Here is a 23341-nt window from a genome sequence, read left to right as displayed (position 1 = left end):
CCGCAGTCTGATTCTTCAGTCTTTAGCTGGTTAGCAAATCTATCTGGTGTGCTTAGTATCTGGGTATATGGTAAGTGCAAACCAAATTCCATATCCCTTTCCTATACCTTCCCAGTTTCTTAACTTTCATTAGATTGTTCACTCTAACCAATTTACCATGCTTGCTCTAACCCAGGGGTGCTCACACTTTTTTGGCTCGAGAGCTATTTTGAAACCCAGCAAGGCCCGGAGATCTACCAGAGTTTTTTTACAATGTTCGTGCCATAATAACATATAACATTTATGTGTACAATGTATGTTGGTGTACCTTGAGCCCCACTGAGTATAACAGCACTTACTCCTGAGTAGACATGCCTAGGATTGGGCTGTGAGGCTGCAATCCTAGCCACACTTACCTGGGAGTAAGCCCCATTGAGTACAATGGGCCTTACTCCTGGCGTTTCCTCCCAGAGGCACCTGAAGGGGGGGGTCAGCACTCCGCGATCTACTCATTTTGTCTCGCAATCTACCGGTAGATCGCGATCCACCTATTGAGCACCCCTGCTCTAACCTATAGCATTCATCAACTCCCATCTTCTTCTCCACTAGAGTCTCCAGTATGCTAACTTCCTTATTAACGTATATTAAATTCCTTCAAATGATATATATTTAAATATCCAAATATATCCTTTATATTCTTCAAAGTTGCTTAGAGAGAAAAGAGAAAAGCTGCAAGAAATGGTCTTAAAGGCTGTGAAAAATAAATATAGAGGCAATATAAACTAGATATTCTCCCTCATCATAAGTGTATGAAGAAGGGAGCAAGGAGCACAAACTGATAGAAGAAAAGTCTGCTATGGAGAAGAATCCAGGCTTGATTATAAACAGAAGAACAAGATTATACCCCTAACTAGACTCCAGTTTGGACTACTAGTCTTCCGAAATGTGCCCACTGGACAGTTACAGGAAAAGTATATCTTAATTTCTTCCTGGCCTCGATGGCTTTAAAAGGGAATTTGACAGGTTTATGGAGGAAAAGTCCATCACGGTTTACAAACCATGATAGGTATATCAATCTCCTGGTTCTACAAGTAGCTGTCTGAGTGCCAGATGAAAGGGAGTACAGGATACAGGTGTTATCTTGTGTGCTTCCTGAGGCATCTGGTCGGCCACTGTGAGATACAGTGGGCCCCTGGTCTGATCTACCAGAACTCTTGTTATGTGCTTTAGTTTGTGATCCCTTAAACGTAACAAAATATTGTGGGAACAGATCAAAATTAATTGATTAAAAATAGCACTAAATTCAACAATTGTATTGTCCATAAACTCTGGGTAGAATCCAAACTATTTTGTACAAGACAAGGAGAGGCATGATTTTCAGCACCTCCCCTTTCTCTTCTCAGTCTCATAACCCCATCTGCTCTTGAGGACTGGGACTTTCAAGCAAGATGGAACTTCAAGAGCAAAAGGGAAAATCATTGTGCTCATTCTCTCTTGTTCAAACGCAAGACAGTGCTCATGTAAAAGAAGTTTGAATCGAATTCATTAATATGAACACTGCTACCACAGAATACTGAAATCAACTTGTCAAGAGTAATTGACTGGTAATTTGCTACATGAAACCAGTAAGTGATATACTATGTTGTTTAACCCACTTACCTTTTCCAAGTCTGAAAGTTTTTCCTGTAATTGTCTTATCTCTGTCTCCGATGCAGCTAACATGTTCTTTCCCTGTTTTACTTCTTCTTCCAAACTAGTTACTCGGCCTAAAAAAAAAAAAGAAAGATCAAAAGAAGTTTAACTAGTCCTAGAATTAAAATTTTATATGATACGAACAATGATTTAAAAAAGAAGTAGAGGTAGTGCCAGGTTAGTTAGCGGGAACATCAATTACAATTATTGACCCAAGTGAATATTTACAGGGTATACTATGCAAATCCCAGTTCAAATAAAGCATACAACAGGGTCTATTTTCTAACACACATGTGAGCTTCCGGTCTACTGGTGTTCATACCCTGTAGATCACTTATCATCTCCGACCCATGAGTTTTATCTCTTCTTTCAGCATCTAATGCTGACTGCAAATTGAGGAAGTCCTTCTCAAGCCTGAGCTTTGTATTTTCCAACGTGCAGTTTTTATCTTGTAGTTCTCTGTTGTTGGCTTCCAGCTGCTGAATCTGCTTTGTACTTTCTGTATGGTTCTTTCTCAACCTGGCTGCTGTTTCAGACTCTGTCCTCAGCAAAGCATTGGCTTCATCCAGCTATTCAGACATGAAGAAGTTACAGATAATTAATATCAACCCACAACAAAAACCTTTAAAACACCATTGTCAAACTATCATCACTGTATTTATTAGTATTTAAATTTATACAAAAATACTGTACTCTCATGACTTAATAATTTTAAAATACAAAAAAAGTCTCTTGACCAAAACAGATTTTGTACATTTTCCACTGGCATTTCTAAACCATACAACAAACATCCTTTTTTAAAAAATCATGAAAAAGACCATCCTTGAAGAAAAGTATCTACCTGAGTATTAACTTCCTTCATTTAACATAAGAGAATAACCTCTCTAGTGTAGCAAGAACTTAAGCAAACAGTCTTTCACATCCAGAGCAATCTTCCTTCTCCACACTTGTGCAAAACAACTTCTTGAAACCATCAATATACTGCAAACTAATTTTTCACTGACTAATGGAATCGGAGCGTGAAAGTATCTCAACAGTAAGATTTTAGGGGCATCCAGTATATCATATTCTATCATTAGCATTATAACATGGAAGACTTCCTGCCAATTGATTTCTCAGTCTAGGATACCTCCATCACAGATAAACGTATATATCCCTAAAATCAAAACCTTTCCAATAGGAACGGTTCCTTAACCTGCTATTCTCATAAGCTTCCACAGGTTAAAAAACCACCTTGAAAAATACAAGATTATTACAAATGAAAACCCTCAAACCATACCACCAAATATGAAACCAAGAATGCTCCTCTACAGGTATGTCTGGTTCTTTTTTTCCCCAATTATGAAAGATATGGAACTCTCAAGTATTTAATCTCAAATAAAATTCTGTTTTAAAATACCCATATATTATTAGCTCTTAACACAGTTCGGTTTCCACGGGGTATCATCAATCCTTCATCTTTGTCCCATTTTGTCCCGAAAAAAAAGCTTAGGGCTTTCTTTCTCTCACAGTTGACTGACTGGACCATTCTTGGCTCTAAATACACACACAGCATGGCAATCTTCCTACTATTACCATCAGTACATGATGCCTGGTGGACCCTGGTTCAATTTCAATTTGATCCTTACAGCCACAATTTGGCACTATCATGAGATAAAGGTATAAAAATCATGAGTAGCCAACCATTGAGCACAATTATATGTCCTTTACTCAGTCTATTTTAAGTAAATTAAAGTCTACATTATCTAGTAGTTAAAACTGAAACATGCCTTGGTATCCAAATATGGTCACTCTGTATTTCAGAGACACCTCTAGTTTTGAAAAACCTTTTACAAACAAACTTAGTGTCTAAGGTCAACTTTCTGCTGTATCACTGGTTATGAAAATGTTTGATACCATCTCTTTTTGCAAAGTGAAACAGAATTCAAGACACACATATGCCACAGTCCAATGGAAGGCCTCCATTTCAGGCTCTGACATAGTTAGACAGTCTAATTTACAAACAGAAATACATCTTGCCTGTCTTTGCAGCTGACCAATTTTTTCATTTGATACTTGAGAATTCTGATTCCTCCTTTTTAAATCTTCAAGCTGGTCTTTCAAACTGTTAACTGTAATAAAAATGACAATAGTATTAGTTCCATCATTCACAGTGGCCTTTGACAAATTTTGAACAAGAGGAAAACAATTTTGTGGACCTCCTCTATGCATTAAAGCAACATCTCTTTAGGTTTCTGATCTACATACCATCATTTTCCAAATTGCGTTTTTTATCTGCCTCATGTTCTCCTTTCCGCTGATATTCTGCATTTTTATGCTGGAGAAGAGCTTTCTCCCTTTCCAAGTGTCGTATGGCAGATTCCAGATTCTTTCTTAAGGTGACCTAAAAATATGTATTAGTAGAAAGCTTATTTCTTTTAATGTCTGAAGAATGATGGCATTCTTCTAAAGCTAATGAAGTTAAAGCAGTAAGTTAAAAATTCTGATTTGGCTGCGATCAACATACTACACCCGTGGTTCTCAGAGGCCCTATGCTGCTACCTGATTTCTAAATAACAAGGGGTATGGTCAAAATTGTGTTTGGGCAGCAGTGCCCCACCCAGTAACAGCTTTGTTGCATATAGCCTAATCTGCCCTGTCAGTTTCATGAACTACCAAAAATTGGGTCACAACCCCTGGTGGATCTCAGACCCACAGTTTGAGAACCGCTGAACTATACAACCGGTCACCAAACATGCTCATGTAAAACGGCAGGTAGTGACAAGGCTTTCAAACAGTGAAGAAGTTGCAAAATTATACCAATTTTAAGTCTACAGGATGTTTAGGTCTATGTTAAAGTGTCAGGCAGTCCAATCCAGCGTCCAGGCAGTGCTGCTTGCTTGCTCACTACGCCAGGCAATGGCTGTTGTAAACATTTCATAACACAAGCTGGGAGGAGCGAGGCACTGTTGGAAAGGCTCAAGCCACTCAGCTCTGGGCCTTTGCTGGTGGCAACAAGAGCAGCAGGAGCTGCAATTGGTAAGCTCCCCACCAGATGGCAGGAAGGCATTTCTGGGTGGGGAAGAGGGTGGGCAAAGATGGGCAGAGGAAGGAAGGGTCACACCTGGGAGTGGTGGGAGGGGATGGCGGCAGAGGTTGCAAATTCTATCCACCCTCCTGAGCCTCAGTGCCCAACACAGGTCTTCTCAGTTCTGTGCTAGTGATTGAGCTGGAGCAGATCTGAGGAGATACATCAAGGCTAAGTGGGCATACAAAGGGTAAGGGAACCAATATTCCCTTACCTTGAACAGACCTACAGCTGCTTTTCCTGCCCCGCAGAATACAGCAGAGACCGTTTCAGTGCCACTGTACCATGGGGCAGACAAGCAGCATAGGATTGGGCCCTAAATTAAAAAAAAAATTAAAAATCTAGCTGCAGTGCCCATATTTAAGATGCAATTCATACCATAATAACAAAACTCCCAATAGTCTTATGAACCTGAATTAATGTCTGGTCTTCTCTGACAAAACGTTGTTAATCTATAATATAAGTTTTATATAGATTTTATAAAAATCTATAGACAAGTATTGCCTAAAGTGTGACCTTACATTAAGTTCTTAATAGATACCCAATGAATAAGCTACATTTCTTTTGTATGCACGTCATAAACTATATATGTATTTAGAGGTGACTCCTGAAAATTGGAACTAAGGAATTACAGTGAACTTACTTTATGAGCAGGTCCACCACCTACAGACATCAGTATCCTGTATCAGGATATTTTATTTATTTGAATGAACGAACGGACAAATTAATGGATGAATGAGTAAATAAATAAATCGGTAAGCTGTAGTTATACAAGGCTCTGCATCTGGGTGAGCCACAGAGATGGGGGTTTAACAAATTAGGACACCCCTGACATGCACAAGTGAAGTTAAGGGAAGATTGTGTGCCTAAGGGAGGGTTAATAAGAGCTATGTTCATGATACAACAATTGCTGTACATTTTGGCCCAATATCTCTATTTTTATTCCAATTAATATTAAAATAGCAACTGACACTGCTAAGTTGCAATTCTACTGAAGTGTCTGAGGATACATCTTCTCAACAAAAAAGACAAAAAAACAAAACAAAACAGATTGAAGTATTTCAATATAAATCTCTAGTAGCCTGTGCAGCCAGCTAGTGTCTGGCAAGGAGTGTGTTTACATAACAAAGGCACTAGACTGTGCTGAATGTTCGCTTAACGACCTAGTCGTATAACAACAGGGATTGGAGAATGCATCCCCGTCATTAAGTGACACACACTTGTATAAGTAATGGAACATATAAAATAGATACTACTTACTTCTTCATCATATTCTTTAGTAATCTTCTCTAAACGATTATTAATAGCTCTGGGAAAATATTAAAAATGATATTAGGGCAAGCACAGAATAATTAATGTACCGTATGTGAAGCTGCTTTACACTTTGCCAGACTACTGATTAATCTAGCTTAGTACTGACTGCACTGATTAGCAGCAGCACACCATGGTTTCAAATAGGATTCTGTCTCAGCTCTTAACTAAAGATGTCAGGGACTGAAACCGAGACCATCTACCTGCAAAGTATGTGCTCTGAACTACAGCTGTCAATCTAGAACTGAATCATTTCAATTTTTTTTTTTTAAACCTTCAAGACAGCAAAAGCAAATCACCCATACATTTCTTAGCATCTGTAAGAGTCAAAATACATGTTACTTTTCGTAAGCGTTCTGACCCCAAAGTTTTCCTATTATTTCAGTAAATGGCATGTATGGAATGGATACACACAGAAACTGAATCAAAACCACACCGGGGCAAAGAATTAGTTCTTATCTGATGTGGAAGTTCCAATCCTGTTTCTCCCCTTGCATTTACCATAATGAAAGGAGTACTGCAGGGTTCCAACATGAATTAAAAGTCATGTGCATTTTGACCCCATGTTACATTCTCCAAATTCTTCAACCATTTCACACTGGATGCATAAGTGCTGGGATTAGATAATCATGCGAAAACTGAGCAAGTCTAGTCAGAAAAACTCTCACAAAATAACTCCTCTTTGGATACATGGGTCCTATTTTACCACACTTTTCAAAACAAGCATCCATTCGCTAGTCCACAACCATATCAATTCAAATGTGCGCTGCAGGATAACAAAGCAAAGAAAAGTAGAACGGAGAAAAACTTGCATCCAAAACAGAACTAATAAAAATTATTTTTTGCTGAGTTTAAGAGCTGATACTGGACAAGAGGGATGAATGAAAATGCACATGAAAGAGATGGTTCAGAAATCACACAAACGTATAACTAGGGGTGTGATGTTTTTGTATACTACAGGTCTAGGTCCGGGACCTGGTGGAGGTTGGACCTGCCTCTGAACATGTCCAGAGGTCCTCCCAAGGGCTGGGATGGCCTCCCCAACCCTCAGAAGGCCTTCTTAGGTCTCTGGAAGGCAGAAAATCGCAACTTCTGAGGATTACAGGAAACCAGACCTGTGGATTTGATGATCTGTGGGTTTTGGCATCTGTGGGGGTTCCAGGAATGAGATCCCCAAGGATACCAAGGGCCCACTGTAATTAACAGCCAGTCAAACTACCTCATAAGTACGAAGGGGATGGAAATATGGCTCTAGTATGCTACAGAAATCCTCCACATTGAAATCAAGAAAATTAGAAATCACAAAGTACCATAATCAATTAGGCGCGTCAAATATATACTACCTCTGTAGTCAACAACAGTCAACAAAACCTTCATTAGGCATAAACATTTGATGTGTGAAGACTGTACAGAAACCGTAGAGAGAATAGAAACCTAAGCAGCACACAAATGTATGTATATGTGCGCACCTACATGTACACACAGATACAAACATACATTACATTATACATACACACATGAATTATTTAAAAGACTGAAAACAATCAGTTACTCTACAGATATTGCCAAGATGTAATCTACTCAGCGGTTGCTTGGTACAGAAAGTTTGGCTCGATTCAGATTACTCAAATTTAAGAACTGTGTGACTGAGAGGGTTGTATGCTTGACGTCACCCGCCAGAAGGAATTGAATTATAGTGTTCTCAGAATGCCCTGATTTAGCATTGAGCAAGGGGGAGAGAAATTGCTGTCTTAGCACTTGATATCTGGGACAGCGCAACATAATGTGTATGGATGAGTCTACTTCACCTAAATTGCAGCTACATAAACGATCTTCCCAGGAGGCGTTTCTGAATCTGCCAAGTAAGTTATTAGAGGGGATCACATTACAACGTGCCAAGGAAAAGACCCTTCTCTCCAGGGGGTGTGTTAGGAGGGACAGATATTTTGGTTGTTGACCAGTAAACAAACAAAAAGATTGTTGTATCTCCTTTGCTGGCCAGAAAGGACAGACAACAAGAATTTCAACCCATTGGAATGTTTAACACCTCAGTAGACTGAGGGGCGCCTGATCAAGCGGAATGGAATGCAGCTATGGATCTCCAGTTCGGAGGGGTAAGGACTAGGAGGGCTAGCAATCAGACCCACTCTGAGAAGGTTCTGTCCTCAAAAGTTCTGATTGTACAGTCTTAAGTATGAAGTCACCTCAGTACTATTAGCATAAGAAGTTGCACCCAAAAGCTCTGCCCAAGAAGAACTGGACACACCCCTTGGGGCACTTATTAGTATACTTACCCCTCCCAACTGGAGATCCATAGCTGCATTCCATTCTGCTTGATCAGGTGCCCCTCAGTCTACTGAGGTGTTAAACATTCCAATGGGTTGAAATTCTTGTTGTCTGTCCTTTCTGGCCAGCAAAGGAGAGGCAACAATCTTTTTGTTTGTTTACTCACATTCTGGTAGCTAGGAACTGCTAGCCACTTCTCCATTACTGACTTAGTTTGGTTCAGGCTTCACATGCTAACCTAGGCCTAAACTGTACACATTCATGACACAGTTGTAATTTTAATTTGAAAATTCAAAGGGGAACATTTTTTCCATGCTGTGCCTAGAATCTCTTGCCTTTCTATATCACATAGTCTGGTTGTCAAAAGCCTGGTGACAGCCTCAGGAGAGGGGGCCCCTTGTAGATCGGCCTCAAGGCCCATCTGTTGAGTTGTTTTATAAAATAGTACTAGGCAAGGAGTTAACGTTGAATCAGTCAACAGCCCCAAGAAATTTAGATTGAACCCTTTCAATCATGTAGTTTAATGCCGGCATCCATACTGGGATGCCGTAAAAAATTTGTGGTATGACCTTAGCATTGAAAGCTTGTAAAGCAGCTGGTACAAACTGGTTTCCCCAGGAGAAGAAAAAGCGAGTTATGGCTTGAACCACTGGTTTGGATGAATTAATTGCAATTGACCGATGAGAGGACCAGGAATGCTTGTAATGAAAGCGAAGACCAAGGTACTGGAATTCCTTGACCTGCTGTATTATTTTCCACTGAAAAGCCAAGATTGTGGTTTCCATGAGTTCCCAAATACCACAATTTTAGACTTTTCATAATTTAACTGCAAAGCATTTATTGTAAAATATTCAATGCAGGCTTTGACCAGTCTTCGTAAGCCTATTTTTGTACATGAGATCAGAGCCATGTCGTCAGCATATAAAAGTAAAGGGACGTCCACCGATCCCAGTTTGGGGCAATGCGTGTCAAACTTTGTTAAGAAGGGGGCCAAATCACTGATGAAAAGGATGAACAAAATGGGTGCCAGCACAAAACCCTGCTTAACCCCCTTATTGATCAGGATTGGAGGCGAAAAGTCACCTTGTGGGGATAATTTCACTTGACAGGAAGTGTTTAGGTGGAGAACACAAATTAATTCTAATAATCTTTTGTCAAGTCCCAACTTCTCAAGTTTTTCCCAGAGTCTGTCCCTATCAATAGAGTCAAAGGCAGACTTTAAATCCAGGAATGCCACATAGAGTCGAGATTTCTTTTGAGTCACCTGTTTGAAAATTAAATGGGACAAATCACACAGCGGTCGACTGTGGACTTGTTTGGTCTGAAACGTGCTTGCTCTGGAACTATGATGTTATAATCAGATATCCAGGAAGAAAGTTTCCTCAACAAGTGGGATGCGTACATTTTCCCTGTGACATCGAAAAGGCTTATCGGCCTGTAACTAGAGGGAAGGTTCTTATTTCCTTTTTTGAAAACAGGGACCAAGATTGATCTGGTCCAGGATTCTGGAATTACTCCAAATTTATCGATTTACCTCTTTGTATTACAGTTACTTATATAGGCATTATTCTTCATTTTTATTCCATTACACATTTTTTGAAGAGCTATTCAGTGCATAAGGAAAAATCCTACCTGTATTTCTGCTCAAGTTCATCTTTGGTTTGTATTTCATTACGAAGCTGATCTTCCAATTTGCTTACTTTTTCCTGAAACTGTGCAAACTGATAGAAGAAAAACCTGTCATTAAATGGTTATTAAACAGCACACTTAGAAAGTTAGCTCACTGGTAAATCCTATAAGCAAGATCCACCATGCAGTTGGAAATTAAAGATAAACTCTCCAGTGTCGATGCAGCCGCAATGCAGCCCCAAGGGTGCCTCTGTGACTGCTCCCCAGCCCCAAAGGATGCAGTGCACACCCGGTTGGCATGGCTGCATCAACACTGGAAAATTGGATAGGATTAGGCCCCAAGTTTTATTTGGGAGATACTCAAAATTTCTTGAAAATACCTAGTGGTATGTCACATTATAGAAAAATGTTGGACATAACAACAGCCCCACTGGATCAGGCCATAGGCCCATCTAGTCCAGCTTCCTGTATCTCACAGCGGCCCACCAAATGCCCCAGGGAGCACACCAGAGAACAAGAGACCTGCAACCTGATGCCCTCCCTTGCATCTGGCATTCTGACATAGCCCATTTCTAAAATCAGGTTGGACATACACATCATGGCTTGTAACCCGTAATGGATTTTTCCTCCAGAAACTTGTCCAATCCCCTTTTAAAGGCATCCAGGCCAGATGCCATCACCACACCTTGCAGCAAGGAGTTCCACAGACCAACCACACGTTGAGTAAAGAAATATTTTCTTTTGTCTGTCCTAACCCTTCCAACTCTCAATTTTAATGGATGTCCCCTGGTTCTGGTGTTATGTCAGAGTGTAAAGAGCATCTCTCTATCCACTTTATCCTTCCCATGCATAATTTTGTATGTCTCAATCATGTTCCCCCTCAGGCGTCTCCTTTCTAGACTGAAGAGGCCCAAACACCGTAGCCTTTCCTCAAAAGGTGCCCCAGCCCAGTAATCATCTTAGTCGCTCTTTTGCACCTGTGAGTACTTTTATCACAGTGAGTAGATAGCACTCTCAGACAAGATAGCTCCTACTATTTGGGGTACAGAGAAAGGCTATCCAAATTAGTTGCTCTTTAAATGCTGAAGGAGAAGCCACCATCACCAGTTTGGGACTAGCAGATGCAGGTGACTCTCTTGTTATGTTATTTGAAAAAGTTGTAGTATAGATACACAGATTGAGAACCAGCTGATGAAAACACTGATCAGCAGCTCCACCTAGAGAATGGGTAGGGCACCATCTATCCACTGAAGAAATCACTTATCATGGTAAGTTCAACATATCTCTCAGAATGAAGGAAGGCAGACTTGATTCCTAAAAGTCACTTTCCTAGTCCAGAAAAGGGAAAGAATCTTTGACTCTGGTACCACTGGTGAACTACTTGCTCAAAAAGCTGTCTGCAAAGATGGCATCTGCCGATACGTATGTGCAACCTACAATGCATAATAAACAGATTACCCAACTTCCAAATGGAAATTCTGCTTATCTCTACCAGGGATACATTTGTACTGAAAGCAGCAGAGGTGGCCACACTGGAACAGAACATACAGCGATCCCTTCAGAATTCTGAGACAGTGATTCATAGTCAAGTGCAATAAAACACCTTTCGTTCTACACAAGGGTTGAGTTTTTGAAAAGCAGCAAATATCTTTTAAATGCGTAAAATTAAAAAAAATTTATCTGTGCTGGCCCTCTCTACAGTGAGGATGTCAGCTAGAGTTGTGCCGCCTTACTGAGATTGAGTGTAAGTTTTTTGGGTGGCAGGAATCTTAGTGCAATAGACTCTTTCCCTGTGATCTTTAGTCAAGGCACAGGCCCTCAGCAGGGAGAAGGTCTTTGACACAAGCTCCAAGGGCAAATCACTTTTGCGATTGGAGTTGCACAGTGTTGGTGCATTGCCCAATTCTGTCCGACAGGCTGCAAGGTCAGACCACTTTATAGGCATGCAGAGCTTATCATGGTTGCCGATCACCATTAAAGTTGTGCTTACCCATGCCTCTTCTCACAGCAGCAGCAAAGAGCTATTGGGGGAGCTGACAGGCCTCCCTGATCACTGTGGAGTAGATTTCAACCAACTCTAACCAGCCCTAAAGCAATGGTTAGGAGCAGCATTTAACACCAACTTTCTACTGGCCCTGGAGGCCTGAGGTAACTGAAACATCTCCTGTTGGTGCCAGCAAGGTGAACTTTTTGGAGCTTCAAAAAGCTCACCCACTGTGGTTCTTATGGAGTTGGTGATGAAAGTTGAGTGGTCTTGTTGTGCAGTTTGGTAAAGGTTTATCCACTGCGGTTGTGAGTCAATGTCTCAGATGGGTTGGAAATGTCTGAGGTGAGGGAACTACTGCAGACTATGAGCTTCAAACAGGAGCAAGGAAGCAAGTCATGGCTATGATTAAAAGTGGCCAATGTGGCTCTGGATGCTTCCTCCCCCCCTCCCCCCCCCATGATGGCCAGATAGATATTATCAGCAACTCCAATGACATGAAGACTTTGGTCACATGCAGACAGCATTTGATGGTCCTATGCACAACCAGTGTGAGGTAGTCTTTTTCTTTCCAGTGAATTGGAGATGGGCATCTTATGTTGAGAGGAATGCTGGGTCTGTCAAAAGGACTCCTAGCTCTGACAAACTGCAAGCTTAGGTGATAGCTACCAAGAAAACCACCTTTAAAGAGCATTAGGACTCAGGCTCTGATCCAACCCATCCTGAAAAAAGGGTAGTATTTCAGGCATGGACGGTGAAGTTGGAGTGAGATGCTTGTGCCTGAATCATTTAGAAAAGGCAAGTCACGTAGTTTCATGAGTCCATATAGTAGACAGTTCCTACAGGCCATAACATCATCTAACAGTTTATTGCTGTACTAATGCTTCACCAGGAGCGGCTGCTCCACCTCAATTTGCAGAATTGGAAATATTTTGCATATGGGCAATACTGAGAACGCTGGGTCAGCAGTTCTGGTTGAGGAGGAAGACATGCGGATGGGAGGGTTGATGATCCCTTGCACTAGGACCAAAACCCAAGCTGACTAAGGTCAATGGAGCACTATGAATATGGTATCTGCCCACTCTGTGCATAGCTTTTGCAAAAACTCCACTCAAAACAGCTATAGGGGGAAAGGCATACCAAAGCTCCTTCAGCCAGTGAAGGCAGACAGTGTCCATTCCTTGCATTTCTTAGCCCTGGGACTGTGCAAAGAATCTGGAAAGCTACTTGTTCATTGGCAGGCAAAGAGAGCTGCAGCTGCAGTGGCCTAGGTAAGCTGAGACACACTGGAACACTTCCAGGAGCATGCTCCATTTGGCTTGTTCTAGGTCTTGGCAACTGAGCCAGTGCACTGTTAGTGCATTCTTCCCTGATGCATGCTGCTGGGATGGACTGCAGATGCATTTGGGCCCAGAGTAAAAAAAGACAGGCTTCATTCATGAGGGTGTGAGATTTTATCCTCCATTTTGATGTGAGCTTCACCATTGTGCTTTCCTTCAGAACCAACACATGCTGGGAGGACTGAAGTGGTTGAAAATGCAGTGCAGTCAAGTCAGTCACTCAGAGTTTCTTGTCCCTATCAGAAATAAATAGCCACGTCTTCTGAAGGATATTATTCCTTGTGACGCATGAGGCTGAGAAGACTGGAACATGATTTACTGTCTGGGCAAGGAAGGCAACTCTAAGGCTCAAGTTACTGAGGATATGGAGATTTATCAGTAAATGCTGAAGATCTATTCATTATGAAAAGGGACATGGAATGTGGGGATTCCTTTCCTAAGCCACTGGAAGAACACCTATCCACCAAAGAACACCTTAGATTTTTTTTTAAAAATTATGTTTTACTTATAGAGACAGCTGATCTATTGGAGCTGGACTGAGAATAGTCTTTTCTTGTATGGGGGAGCCCTCTAGTGGCCTGAACAATAGAAGCATTTACCACCCAAAGTGAAGGCTGGTGGAAGCTGCTGTGCTAGGCTGATTTCCTGCACACCCTCACTCTTAATCCACACTCTAAATTCAAGGGGCATTTCTTCACCTCCAGTAACAGGACATGAAGGGGAGGAAGTGCCTGCACCTCTCCCACCGCATTCACTTGGGCCTCATTCCCAAATGCACTGCAGTAGTATCTGGAAGGTATTCAAATAATTCACCACAGAGATTGTTCTCATCTCCTATTAAGTCCAAATTTGTGGGCAATGACATCAAGCCTGAGCACCAATGACTACCTACGCATGAAAATTTATTTTCATATATGGTCAACCATTTATTGTTGTCTATACTGTAGTTTCTTCAAAATTTTTAAAGTGTATATTCAAAAAATGATTCCCTAGCATCAAAAAACTACTTGAACAGATTTCTGAAAAATCACTATGTACTAAAAGAAAAATATTTTCGTTTCTTCTACAGATTAAAATAACGTGCTTACATCTTCGTTGTCCTGTAAAAATAAGACAGAAAAAAAACCAGATTAATATGTTGTTTTTTAAACAAGTCCCCAAGACTATATTTTACAATAGCCTATACAGCCTCACTATCTTAGTATTGCACATTGATCATTATGACTTCTTCAAAGAACAACTGCTCGTCTTCTTCTTCAAAGAACAACTGCAAGTCATGAAATGGCCAAAATCTCCTTCTACTTTAAGGGAACTACTCATAAGTAGTTCCAGATTTATGCAAGTAATGCTGATTCTCAATCTCTGACATGCAAATTTAAGTGCAGGAATTTATTCCGCATAACAAATATTTAATATATTTTTCATACTTATTAAAGAGAGTACTTGCCTCATTTTTCCTTGACCCATTGTTCTTACAAGATTCAACTTCTCTACAGAGCTCAGACAAGTCACTTAGCAACCTATAAAAAAAACCTTAAGTTATCAAAAACTCTAGAAATCATGCTAGTTTTAATATCAACTTCACTGTTCTCAGAACGGAGGCAGTTTTATTCAGTACAAGTTACCTTCTTTTTCATTTTATCTTAACCAAAACGGCTTTCCCTTAAAGGAAGAAGAGACTGAGAGTTTTTTCCCCAAACCCATAGTTTTTAGTTTGAAAACACCCAGTGCAAATGAAAATTCATTTGTGAGCAATAACAACATTTATGCATATAAAATATGTCTACAAAATAAAATGTCCCAAGCATTAAAATATTCTGTATGTGCATCTCTTCCCTTCTAAAAATAGTTGTACTGAAAACAGTGTCTATGGAAAATGACAGAATATACAATACAAAGCTTAATTTTGTAAGCTATGAAAATTAATCAAACTTATTTTAATAAAATCTTGACTGTTGAAGACAGAAAAATTATCATGCACATCTTCAAATATATTACATACAGGTTTTCTCTAAAATAGGTAAATCCTATAAAAGGCAACTGGTTTCCAACAAAGGCTTTTGGGACTGGAAAGGTTTCAACTTCTCCTTTATCATCTTCAATGTCATCAAAATTGCTGCTATCAATGTCACTACTCAGCTCAGGTACAACTGGTGCAGCAGCTAAAAATAGAAAAAATAACTGTATGAGGACAATACTCACTTCACCAACAACTTTGTCCTGTCATGACAAAGTTTTGGCCTGTCAGCTTGCCACTGCGGGACATATGCAGTATGGCAACCACATTCTGCAGAGTGCTAAGTTTTAAAACACCCACCCAACAGGTGGTGAGCTAGCACAAGTATTTTACTCATGGAGGCAAACTGGAGGGCCACAATGCATACTGTTGTGCTGCATTTTGTGCAGGAATCAAATAGTTCAAAAATTTTAAAAAAATCAAGCTAAACATACTCTTTTTAAATCAACGACCAACTCAAAAATATTTTGCTTTCAAGCAGCTTGTCAGCATACACTTTAGACTAGAATTGTGGATTTCTGGACATATAACTACAGTAGCTGATCAGCAAGCCCAATTATAAGCAGGCTGAATCTGTGGCAGATAGGCCTGCAGAATGCAGCAGACCCCCATTATTCGCACTCTAAGAGAGGAAGTTTGAGGACACAAAGAAAAGGGATTCTGGCTGTACTGAGGTGACTGGTAAATGAACGAACAAGAGAAAGGATGCCTTTTAATCACCCAGGAACTACAACCCATTTTGCACATCCACACTGTAATGTGAATAATATCTGGAATGGCTCAATGGTGTTTTTCAAACCAGTTATCAAACCTCTACTGGACTGCATCAGAACCAAGCCACAATGACTTCATCATAACTAAACCCAAAAACATTGACATAGTATTTGATCAACTCATAATGTATTTTTAGAAAAAGAATTCTATTTTATTCAAGTTTTAAATTTTCTTCAACAAGATAATTAAGATTAATTCACTTATTTTCATACATATGTAACACCTTATCATGCACCTAAATATCAAGGATAAGATTAAACTAAAAAATTAAATTTATTCAACCAAATTAAGTGAATTAATAATGCTAAGCTTAAGTCCAAGTGATCATGAAATACACAATATAGCATTTGGCCTTCAAACAGATACTGTAATCAAATTTGAAGATTAAATCTAAATATGGTCAAATTTCTTAACAATGCAACCAACCTGGAGCATCCTGGCATGAGCTCAAGCACGTACATGGAAGTGTTTCCTTAACAGCAAGAGAAGCTCCAGGCAGAAACCCTAGAAACCCTTCAGGGCATAACTGCCCCTAAACTGGACAGGGGAAGCCTGCACAAGCATCAAACTGCTCACAGATGAGCTCTGTATTACAGAATGTATTTATTATACGTATTTTATATTATTTATTGTTTATTCTTGAAAGACACACACACAGAACATATAAAAGCACAATCCTATGCATGTCTATTCAGAAGTCCCACTGTGTTCAGTGGTGCTTACTCCCAGAACATGAGTATAGGACTACAGCCTAAGTTTCTGCTAGGGACGTATGAACTGGGTTCACAGTTCTGCAGACATTTAGCCAGAAAAGTGGGGACAACTGTAAAGCCTCAACCTCTGGATAAAAATGTAATTTACAAAACAGAAATTTCTATAAGAGAACATTTGTAAGCTCCTGCACTTTAAACTGCTTTTTTCTAAAAAAAAGGAAAATACATTTTTCATACTAAAAAGGTACTTACTCTCTCGAATGTTATCCCAGTTCCACTGATCATTCTTAAAGAACTGGTGAGATTTGATTTCTTCTACTCCATTTCTCCCAAGACGCACCTCCCTGAACATAATAAAATTAAATATAATCAGATAGTATTCTATTTAAGTGCCAAAGATTCTCTAACACTGAAGATACATGGTAATTTATGGCAGCTTTTCATTAAAATATTTGTAATTTTAATCTTCCTTTTGCATGTGTCACTAAGTTTCTCAGACTCTCACGTCAGAGAATGAAATGGTTGGAAATCTCAGTCTGCCACGTGTAGAGTAAAATGTATTTCCAACAGGACTGTGTAGAAAGCAATGCAGGGAGAATTTTTTTTTTAAAGGAATGTCAACCTCCAAAGTCTGCCAAACCACAGTATAAACATTTGAATGCAAAGCCACAGAAGACTGGGTTTTCAAGTACAGAACGGGTATTCAGATCCTACTAAAATATTACCAAATTTATAGCCTCTCTTTCCAAACCAAAAAACAAACACGTACACTTTCCTTCAGATGTATAATGAAAACTCTTTATGAAACGGCCTTTTCTACTGTTAATTACTCTCACAAGAACAAACCTGCATCTGAGGACTAATGTCACATGACAGAGGTTCATTCCATGTTATTTTAAGTGCTTCAGTGTCATTTGTATATACTAAAAGGTGCTCTGTTTTAAATAAATCCACTGAATATCACATTTCATAAAAACAGGAAGGCATACACAAGGGGGGATGGGCCAAAGTGAAAGTATTCCTTTAAATAATTCAAAGCTCTTCTTGGGCATCTCCTTTCTCCACCCTTCTTCCACTCCTTGATCTTAAACATTGGCAGTACAAGCCAATGAATGCAATTTATTGTTCTGCCTCAATGGTTGCTTGGCAAACAACATAATCTCCGTATGAAGTGCAACATTCAGGTCTGTAGTCAAATTATTATTTCAATTTTTATTGCTACTCTAATTCAGAAAGTGATGACCTAACCAAATTTGTTCCTGAGGGCTTATCCTTGCCTGCTGTTTTTCTGAGCCCAAACCAAGTCCTCACAATAGGTTCCAGAAGGCAGCAATGTTGAGTATACTTAGCTGACTTCACCTGCAGCAAAAATTCTGGATGATCACTTTTTTGAATTTTTTTACCCTGTCCCCAAGGAATCTTCCTGCAATACCAAGCAGTATCCTTTTTTAATTCAAAGTCAATTCTGAAGAGTCACAAGTCAGAACACAGATCCATTGTCTTCATGTCTGGAGTTCTTCAGAAACATTCAGAAACCAACCCACCTGCAAAGACTGGCATGTGCGCATTGATTGGGCAGCGAAGCCCAGTTATTAAGCAAAAAGGTGAGCTAAGATGCTTAGGTAGTTCTAACTTTCTAACTCATTTACAGCCCAATCCTGAGCTGCCAGGACTGGTGTCTCCACAAAGGGCTCCCGCCAGATTCAGCGCCCGGGCAGGAGCCTGGCGGTAAGCCCCACAAATGTGCCTTACAGCACGTTTGCGACTGTGGTCTGCGCCACGGAGGCATGGCGCCGACCACAGGATTGGGCTCCTAATCAGCTGACCCTATGACATCAACATAGCTAGATTTTTTAAGTTCATAGCACAGAGATGTCCTGGGTTGTTATCTATGGTTCATTATTTGAAGCACTGTATCAAAGCTAGACTCTCCCCTTCTCCTAAACTGTGAGTAACAAAAGATAAAGTAATAGCCAGTCAGTAATGTTCAGGAATGTCATTTTATTTTCCACTTGGCCTTCAGTTTACTCAGATTTCTTATGAAATTAGTTCCATTAATTACCATTCATTGGCTTGTATCCAACAAGGCAGGAGAAGAAAAATAATCCTTCTGAAAGCACATTTTTTATAGGACAGTTTATGGAAAAGAACCTTATTATGAGAAAAATTCTATGTCTACATACCTGTCTGTTAAAAAGGCACAAATAAGATCCTTTGCATGCTTAGAGATTTCTACATCATCTGGGAAGTGCAACGAGTTCTTATGATCCATTATTTTACTGTATGTTCCAACTAGTGAATCAGCATAAAATGGAGTATCTCCTAAAATAAAACAATGCAAAAATACATACTACTGTAAGCCAAATACCAAAGGTGAAAACAACAAATAAAAATAACTTGAGAAAAAACAAAGCAGCCTAATGTTTTGTTCAAAAGAAAAAAACCCTGACCTATACCTACTGACAATAAACTATGTCCTCTGATTTTACAATTTTCAGTACACACAAAACTATCAGTCCAATTAAATACAAAACTTGTCACACCCCACGCACATAAATTACATCACGTATTTGGCAAGAATCTCTTCAGTTGCCCATGGAATTAATTTTTTCCTTCCTATGTCAGGAAGAAAACCACTTCCTGGGAAACCAACTAAGGATGCAATCCTAACCAGTTTTCCAGAACTGAGGTAAGGGCAATGCAGCTCCAAGATAAGGGAACAAACATTGCCTTACCTTGAGGAGGCCTCCATGACTGCCCCCCAACTGCAGGATGCAGTACATGCCCCACTGGCACAGCTATGTCAGTGCTGGAAAGCTGGTTAGGATTGAGCCCAAATGATTGATTGATTATTACGGTCACGGACCAGCCCAAAATAAAATCAACACAATTATAACATAAGAAGAAAATTAATATCATAAACAGTTTAAAATCCAAATTTGAAAGGGCCCTATCACCCATACATCACTACAACTGTATTACCTCTATTATGCTAAATTATGCTAAATAGCCAAAAGGATTAATAAGCTTTATCCAGCAATCTGCTAATTAAATTATGCTCTTATATATTGGATCATATCGCACAACTATATCCAAACAATGTCCTTAGTCTGGATAAAATGATCCAAGATCTTTCACCATGGTTTTCCAAATGCTCATAGCGGAAGCAAAAAATTTTGCAACACAATACATGACAGCTGAGTTAGAATCAGAAAGCAGTTGATAAGTATGTTGTTGGCACATCTGACCCGGGAAACAGCTCAGCAATGGAGAAATAAGATCAGCACGAATGTCTCTGTAGAGCGTACACTGCAGCAGAACATGCTCCATGGTTTCAACTTGCTCCAGTCTACATGGGCAGAGCGGCTCCAAAAAGGGAATATTTTTATAACCCCCCTCCAACACTGCTGAGGGCAGTGCACTAAAACGAGCCAGTGTGAATGCCCTTCTATGTTTATGCACAACCAGCTGGATAAGATAAGGGGCTGCAACTGCAATATATCTGAGGTCTTCCTTAATAAAAAATTCTGTGGCCTTATTGAGGTCGTTCTGTATTTCTGTGTCCACAATACGCTGCTTGATGGTTCTCCTGGCCTGTTCAAAGCCCATGGATAATAAGATTGATGAAGAGAGGCCCAATGTGGCTATTTTCAGCTCAATTAACAGTCCACCTGGAATTGTGGACATCTTGCAGTATTAGTGGGGCAAGACCAACTGGCTGATAATGTAGTCTAAGCCAGTATACAAGAATAGCAATCCACACCCTAGACTCAATTTTAATCTGGCCAGTACCCAGACGTAGCTTGACATTGGGGACATCTCTGGGGACTCCCAAAGCTGCCCTCAGAAATTTAGATTGTACACACTCTAATGTCTTGATGTTGGGGAAAGGCCCCAGTTGTGAACCATATAATAACTGGGCTATAACTGTATGTATGCCGAAATGGTATATTGTCTGGGAAACCAATTAAAGTATATCCAATTTTTATGCATATGTTTTAAACAGAAACAACACCCAAGTGTGTATGTTTACTATAGCGCAGTGGTTCCCAACCTTTACACAAGTGGTTGCAACCTTACACTAAATGTGTAGGAGCCAGTAAGGGTAGTGGCAGGTGGCAATGACACTTCTGGGATCTTGTTTTCATTGTGAAACCAGAAGTGCACCACAGTTGCTTCAGGGAGTCATTCTGAATCTCGAGGAGGCCCACAGAGGGGGCTGTGGGCTCCTGTACCCTCCAGATGGCCATAGCGACCCTCAGGTATGTAAAAGAAACCCCTTTTGTCCTGGCAGCAGGACGATCCTGGAAGCAGTGGCCACCATCACCATCCATAACCACTCACCTTAAAGGAAAATAGGGTCACAACCCCCAGGTTGGGAAACGCCACTACTGAAGAAGGGGCATTTGAGAAGGGACTTCACTATCACCATGATTGCCAATCAAAGGAAAGACAATGGTATGTGAGCCCAAAGACTGTTTTAGGAAAGCAAATTAAATTCTTTTCAAGGGAAACCCTAAAATTAAATTGGCCCATCACCCTTTATATTACGATACAGAAGGTGCAACACTAATCACGGTACATGAACCGATGCGGTGAATGGCATCTTATCCCACTGCCTCCATAGCACAATCAATGGCTGCAGAGCAGATGATGGTTTTTTTTTTAGGGTAGGGGAGAATTCACATTTCTCCCAACTCTCTCTGCCTAAATACAACACTAACACTCTGAGAACCCTTGTTATGACATAAAAAGCATCATTAAAAGAAAATTCATTTAGGGACCAATATCATCATCATGCTCTTATTGCATCAATAAACCACATGGCTCTGTTGTAGCACAGCAATAAACAGAACATTAACAAGTGGGTATATAAGAGGAATTCACTACTCACCAACCAGCATTTCAAAGAGAAAAACTCCTACAGACCACCAATCGCATTCCCGTCCATAATAACCATCACCACCTTGTGACTTTAATACTTCAGGTGAAATGTAGTCTGGTGTTCCAACTGCTGTGTCACAATGCACCATCCCTGACTACAAAATCACATATGAAGACAGTTAAACATTTGGTATGTTAATTTAAGAAATATTCTGCTAAAATACATATTTTAAATAAGAATGTAAAGCTACCAACTTTAGTTATCCTACACAGTACATATGCAATTATTCTACAACAGTACAATGAACCCATCCAAGTTCTTTTACAAAGCCTATGCCATGAGTATAAAGAAATCTTGTTAAGGAAACTTAAAGGGATAACTATCTATCTAGGAAGCTGACAGAGAAAGCAAAAGTTGAGAATGCACATAATTGATCAAACCATGAGCCACAGAATCTATTAAGAGACTCTGGAATAAATTGCAAAAAAGATTTATAAGATTTGCAAAAAAAAGATGGTCCTAAAACTGCAGAAGAATACAGGCACACTTTGTTTAGACAAGTGGTCTTCAACCTTTTAGTGCCACAACCCCAATAAACAGAAAAAATAAAATAAAGTATGAAGCTTGGGACCCACCACTAAACCAACCCCTCTTCTGAAACCCATTCCACCTGCCCTGTTTCTCCCTACCTCTTGGGTCTTCACAAAAACCTGTGAGGTAGCAACCTGAGCAAGGCCAGCCTTAGGAGCTGCAGGGCAAAACAGCTAAAAGAGGCAGTGCAGGATTCTATCAAGAGCTCAGTTTTGATAAGGCAGTACCATTATTGGATAGGATCCAAGCCCATTATTGCAGTATGCACTCATATTGTGCATGATCTTTCAGTTCAACACCAAGATGAGGATGAATACATTCAGGCAGATATCCAACCAATAAAGATCCCCAATATTTGCTAGAGATGCACCTACTGAATGTCTAACAGGTGCATCTTTACAAAGCACAGAAAGGTTTTTTTACTTTTAATGTATAAGAACTCACTAGAGCAATAATCTTTCCTGTAATGATGTATGGGTGTGAGAGTTGGATGATAAGAATAGTTGACCAAAGAAGAATTGATGCATTTGATTTGTGGTACTGGCGAAAATTGTTCTATATACACCACGGACTGTAACCAACAGAGAAGTGCTGGATCATACAAAACCAAATAGAAGTCAAAATTCTGAGAATACAACTGACTTAGGGCCCAATCCTATCCAACTTTTCAGCACCGGTGCAGTCGCACTGCAGCCCCGAGGTAGGGGAACAAATGTTCCCATACCTTGAGGAGGCCACTGTGATTGCCTCCCCAACATAGGAAGCAGTGCATAACCCATTGGCACAGCAGCACCGGCACAGGAAAACTGGATAGGATTGGGCCCTCACTTTGGCCATGACATGCATTTAAATTCACTACAGAAGGTAATGATGCTAGGAAGTGTTAGCGGAACAAGAAGGGGCAGACAAAGAAGACGCTGGTTCGACACCATCAGAACAGATACAAAGATGAACATCCAACAATTGAAAGAAGCTGTGCAGCTTCTTTCAACAGGGTGCATGGACAGCTCTCATTTATAGCCAAGGGTTGGACTTGAGTGATTGGATAAAGTAGTAAAATAGTAGCCACTGGA

The 23341-nt window shown here is 40.1% G+C and overlaps 1 protein-coding gene across 4 annotated transcripts in view; it reads right to left on the bottom strand.

The window, feature by feature from the left end:
* ROCK2 (Rho associated coiled-coil containing protein kinase 2) overlaps positions 1 to 23341 on the bottom strand; it is a 113803-nt gene that overhangs the window by 47962 nt on the left and 42500 nt on the right. For all 4 annotated transcript variants that reach the window (XM_066612028.1, XM_066612004.1, XM_066612011.1 and 1 more), the window contains 12 exons: positions 21687 to 21831; positions 18976 to 19114; positions 17045 to 17136; positions 15291 to 15450; positions 14736 to 14808; positions 14377 to 14388; positions 9968 to 10056; positions 5999 to 6047; positions 3919 to 4054; positions 3691 to 3782; positions 1994 to 2240; positions 1639 to 1745 (listed from right to left, as the gene is read on the bottom strand). In XM_066612028.1, the coding sequence (XP_066468125.1) occupies positions 1639 to 1745; positions 1994 to 2240; positions 3691 to 3782; positions 3919 to 4054; positions 5999 to 6047; positions 9968 to 10056; positions 14377 to 14388; positions 14736 to 14808; positions 15291 to 15450; positions 17045 to 17136; positions 18976 to 19114; positions 21687 to 21831 (1341 nt within the window). The remainder of the gene's footprint in view (positions 1 to 1638; positions 1746 to 1993; positions 2241 to 3690; positions 3783 to 3918; positions 4055 to 5998; positions 6048 to 9967; positions 10057 to 14376; positions 14389 to 14735; positions 14809 to 15290; positions 15451 to 17044; positions 17137 to 18975; positions 19115 to 21686; positions 21832 to 23341) is intronic.

This window comes from Tiliqua scincoides, chromosome 1 (assembly GCF_035046505.1).
Source record: "Tiliqua scincoides isolate rTilSci1 chromosome 1, rTilSci1.hap2, whole genome shotgun sequence".
Taxonomy (NCBI): domain Eukaryota; kingdom Metazoa; phylum Chordata; class Lepidosauria; order Squamata; family Scincidae; genus Tiliqua; species Tiliqua scincoides.
This window is presented reverse-complemented; position numbering and strand designations above follow the sequence as displayed.